General features: G+C 39.8%; 1 protein-coding gene across 2 annotated transcripts in view; it reads left to right on the forward strand.

Moving 5' to 3' along the window:
* The window catches only part of LOC121917203 (myosin heavy chain, cardiac muscle isoform-like), a 115760-nt gene extending 111878 nt beyond the window's left edge, over positions 1-3882 (forward strand). For both annotated transcript variants that reach the window (XM_042442947.1, XM_042442948.1), the window contains one exon: positions 3762-3882. In XM_042442947.1, coding sequence (XP_042298881.1) covers positions 3762-3779 — 18 coding nt within the window. In that variant the 3' untranslated portion in view covers positions 3780-3882. The remainder of the gene's footprint in view (positions 1-3761) is intronic.
* The last annotated feature ends 1380 nt before the right edge of the window (positions 3883-5262 follow it).

Genomic DNA, 5262 nt, shown 5'->3' on the forward strand with positions numbered 1-5262 from the left:
AATAATAATAATAATAATAATAATAATAATAATAATAATAATAATAATAATATCCCTAACCATATGCTGTACTGGCCTAGGGCTGATGGGTTTTGTACATCATCCAGAGGGCCACAGTTGCCCACCCCTGTTCTAGTGACTAAGGGCCTATCATTTTATCTTTTACACAGAGGAAGGTTTATATACAAATGACACTATGGGTTTGACTGTATATAGAACATTATAGGCCATAGTTGGGGAACCTTCAGCCCTCAAGTTGTTTTGGACCTCAGTTCCAATAATCCCTTAGCATCAGCTATGATGGCTTCTGCTCCTGGAGGTAAAGTTGAAGACTTTGGATACCCAAACGTCTCTCCTTTCTCCCACATTGTAGATCATAGGAAACAATTTCACTATGAAATTTATTTGAAAGTTCTAAGCCAAAAGCATATTATCAATATGTTATTTAAGTCTAGGCTAAACTTATTAAAGCCTGCCTACCACATATTAATTATCCAGGCTAAATATTTTTCCCATGTAATGATACCTTTGGAAGGACTATAATTAATATAAGAATTAATTCATAAAGTTTCAATCTAGGACTGGGAGGGCTGACAATAGATTTTGTTAGAATGTGGATTACACCCTAAAACATTTAAAACTGGCAGTTAACACCCTTAGTATTGGCTGATTTAAATTATTTTGGCAGCTACAGTTCATATTTTCTGAGTTTTTTATCAGCATTATTTTCTCTAATGATGGGTATTGTATTCACTAATGTACAGAATGAAAGCTCCCACAGAACAGTAGAGGCTAAGAAAGAGGCCTTTGCTGGCACAGTGCTTAATCATATGATGCTGTTGTCATGGCCACTATTCTGGAGGCTCCACAGGAGGACGCCAGAATAGAAAAGCATGAAGGCTTGCAGCCTGAGTGGAGCTGCAAAGCTTCTACTTTCCCATGATGTTTATAACAGGCACAGTAAAAACACAACCACTTCCTCCACAGGTGAGGACAGTGGCTGCATCTCCTGCAGCTTCTTGTTATGAGTTTACAACACTATAATAAAACCACAGTTTGATTTTGCAATGCAAAGTGGAGGTGGCAAATTCCAGCAACTTTTAGAAATACAGAGGCGGTTAATTGTTTGTCAAATCAAAACAGGAAGAAGCTGTGTGCAGGATATTGTGCCTCCTCTTCCTGTATTTCAAATATTACACAGTCATAACTATGAAAGGAGAATCCTGCTGGATCAGGTTAAAGATAAATCTAGTCCAGGATCCTGTGGACACACACATAGCTGTAGGAAGCCTACAAACAGGACATGAGGTTAACAAAGGGCTCGAACAGACAGGCCAAAATAAAGCTGTTTCAGGTCACTTTGGAGGTATACTGTTTAAATGACACAGGCATCTTAAGAGGCCAGAAGCTGCGCCAAAGCTATGCTGCAGTCCTTAGGACTGGAACGTGGCTTTGGCGTGACTCCGACCTCTTATCATTTAACAGCATCATTTAAACAGCAAACCTCCAAAGTGACCCGAAGCAGCTTTATTTTGGCCTGTCTGTTTGAGTGCATAGTCTGTTTCACATGTTACCCCCTGCTAGAGTTGGCAACTGACACTCACAGGTGTATTGCTTTTGATCCTAAAGAGAATTTGGAGAATGCTAGATTCTAGATAGCTCATTATTATAAAGTTGTGGTATTTTTTTGGAAGCATATAAGGTGACAAGGTTTAAAAAAAAGGCTACATTGAACGTCCAAAGCTCTGTTCTAGCAGAGGAGTTTGTTCTTCATTTCACCTTTCAAATTTTTATTCCACACTACCATACAGATTGGGTCGAGGAAATCCATAGAGATAAAATTCAAATATAAATTGCAGCTTTCAAAGTGTGTGTGTGTGTATGTATGTGTTTACTTAACGTATCTTGCTACACCAGGCCTCTAGACTTCTTGGAAACTAAGGTTCTTCATAATTAAAAACATTCTTAATTCCAAATGGCCTACCCTGCCAACAGCTAATATTTGAAGAGACATATGCTGTGCTTTTTAATAATGTTGAAGATGTTCCAACTTTTATCATTGCAATGCTAGGCAATTATTAAGCCTCTCCCTTCTACAGAGCCATTTTCCTTCCACATTAACTTTTGAAGCATGGCTGTCTCTTATTTCTGCCCAGCGCTTTGCAAATTATTTCTCTTTTCCATAGGGTCTTGGTCTGCAAACTTTGGGCACCATGAAAAACAGCAAATTATTACTCACTTAATTTGTTGTTAAGGCATTTTTTCTAATAGGATGGAAACAAGATCCTTTTTGAATTTTCTCCCTCAGGTGCCAAAATAACTTGACTGCATTTAGCTATATTAATTTGGAAGAGTTATTGGTGGTTGGGGGCACCATTGATCTTTTTCTTGAGGCATCAGACTTCCTTGGGTTGTGTCTGCTTTTCCTCTTCCCCAAAAATATTTGGACTGGCTCGCTAAAACTTTTTTGTAACCTGACTCCCTATATTCTAGTTCAGTGAATTTCTGTACAGTGGTTACTACACACTTGAACCCCTTACAGATGTTGTAACTGATTAGAATACATGCATAAGGCAAGGATGTCCACTTCCAGTGGCAAGCTTCAGCCCTGAATTACACATGTCAGATTATCAAACAAGTACCCCCCCTCCCTTGCTGCACATAGTGTATATACATACAGGATATTTCAGATGCTGAAATGAAAGGGCTTAGGCTCATTTCAGTCTTAGAACATCTACAAGTAGAGGCACGTGCTGGCTTCCATGGTATTGGGATGGTGAATTCACCCTAGGTTTTGTCTGAACTTAAAGGAACTAGCTTTAAATAGGTTTCTGAAATAGCTTCAGCACCCTGGATAGTTCCTTTAAAATTTAGATTAGAGCCCTGGATAGATTCCAGCTGCCATGGTCTGCATGATTGCAGCTGAATATGTGATCTTTCTTGCTTGAAAGCACTGAGTGTGGAGACAGATGGGAGGACTACCTCTAGAGTTGGACCCACACTGAATGAATTGAAGTTGTTTATTTTCCATTGTAGTCAATCTGACTTGAGCAATGATCAATTTGTCTCATCGATATCAATGGAAATGATGTTCTGCTAACTTAGACTGATTTCAGTCCATAGTGGTTTAGATGTAAGGACATTATTGCACACACAGAAATCACCACTGGGTGCTGCCTTCATCAGTTGATAAGCATGCCTGTGAGTACCATCCTTTGAGAACACTCAGACATTCTGTATTTATGTCTTACTGTGCAGAACACAAGAATTAAGCCCCAGCATTCTTTGCAACATAGTGAAATTATTCAAAGTTACTCCTTTACCATTACCTACATTAGTTTTACATGCCCCTCCCTCCATAAAAATCCCACTCCAGGTAGGAAATTCAGGACAGCTCTGTTAGTGAAACAGCATATTATGAAACAAAGGGTGGACGAATATCAGGAATCACAGTGAGAAACATATATTTTGTTTATTTGATCAGTGAGTATTTACTCAGAAATAAATTTCTCTTGTTCACTGAGTGGTATTATAAATGTTCTGAGGAGCCTCCTCTAACCTTGAGCTGTTCAAATGTGTTGGATTACAACTATAATCTTTCCCAGCTACCATTCTATTGGAGCATGATGGCAGTAATAGTCTACTATATCTGAACTGCACCATGTTGGGGTAGGCTGATAAAAAGACTTTTGCTATAAGAAGCAATGTAGTCATTTCTATTGTATTTCAACTACACTATCATCTTTTATTGTGTATTTCAGGTTCACGAGGAGGAGTAAAGGCATTGTACCTTGAATATGGTGTTTGCATGGAGGACATCTAGCTAATGCTGGATCAGAATAAAACAAACACCCTGAAAAATAAAGATAAAATTAATATTTACTGTTGTCCTTGCTATGTGTCTTTTTGAGTTGCATTTTTCCAGGCCTTCATATTTAGATATGAAAAATAACTTCTCTTCTGTTAAAATTTGGGCCCAGTACATACCTCCAGGAAAGCGCAGGGTGGCAGTGGCCTGTTTGGCTGCGGAGTGATGCTGCAGCAGCCAAACTGCCTGGCCTCCCTCCCTCCCCCCGCCCCCCCCCCAAAAACCCAGAAAAACCAGGTTATTTTTGTGATGGAGCTGGCACATCACGAGTGTGTCATTGGTGCACTTGTGACATAAGGGACATGTATACACTGTGCGTCCCTTATGTCAAAATGGCGGCACCCATGGGAATGGGATGCCACCATGATGCCGCTGCTGATACACCATAGGGTTCGGGAGCATGTGGTTAATGCACGCTCCTGAACCCTAGTATCGGCACTGCTATGCTCCTTTTGGCCCATCTCTACTGGGCCTTAGATTAATTCCAATATGTAGAGAGATCTTGTAGCACCTTTGAAACTAACTAAAGAAAGTAGTTGGCAGCATGAGCTTTCATAGACTTAAGTCTACTTCCTCAGATGCATTTCCTGTCAGCTTCTTTCTTTAGTGCTGATTCCACAGACTAACACGGCTATATCTTTGAATTAATTTCAATGTTCATTTTAGGGTGGTGGAGCTAACGGGACTGTGTTGGACAGGTTCCAACAACATCCCTAGATGTACAAATCAAATAATGAGATATGAATTATCTAGAGTCACTCCACTGAACACATGAGCCGAACATGCTCTGAAAATCTGGAGGCCTAATGTGAATTGTACCATCCCCAATATCAAAGCCAGACGTTCACTTTTGTTTTTATATTTTGGAGAAAGACAAAACAGTGTGCAAGAAGCCTAGCTGGTATTCCTTGAGGCTCCCAAGAATGGAAAAAGCAAGTTTTTTCACCAAACTTTTGTTTCAAAACAGGAGTAGGATTCTCTGGGTTTCAGTGAGGGCCTAACAGGCTATTAAAAGACTCCGGTAGTGAAATGCCATTTGCAGACCATGGGAATCTCACCCTTGGGTTAAGAGCATAATGACTAAAAACTGAAATGTTCTGGAATGCAAAAACACGCATAAATTGCTCAGGCCAAAATTCTCTGAGTGGTCTCAAGGGGAAGTATTTTGTTTATTTGTTTTGATGGAACTGACTCTGTAGAACCAGTCGGGGGTTCTTCTCCCTCTGCATACTCTTGCAAGCCCTCAAAATCTTTGAGGAGTTGTAGGAAAGGCAAAAAAAAGAGGGATATTTCTGCTTGTGCAACATTTGCTCCCTTCCTAAGTTTCTGATAATGCAAATACTTCAGAAACAGTAATATATCTCGTCCCACTTGAAGAAATAATTCCCCGTGGA

This window comes from Sceloporus undulatus, unplaced genomic scaffold, assembly GCF_019175285.1.
Source record: "Sceloporus undulatus isolate JIND9_A2432 ecotype Alabama unplaced genomic scaffold, SceUnd_v1.1 scaffold_12, whole genome shotgun sequence".
In the NCBI taxonomy this organism is placed as follows: domain Eukaryota; kingdom Metazoa; phylum Chordata; class Lepidosauria; order Squamata; family Phrynosomatidae; genus Sceloporus; species Sceloporus undulatus.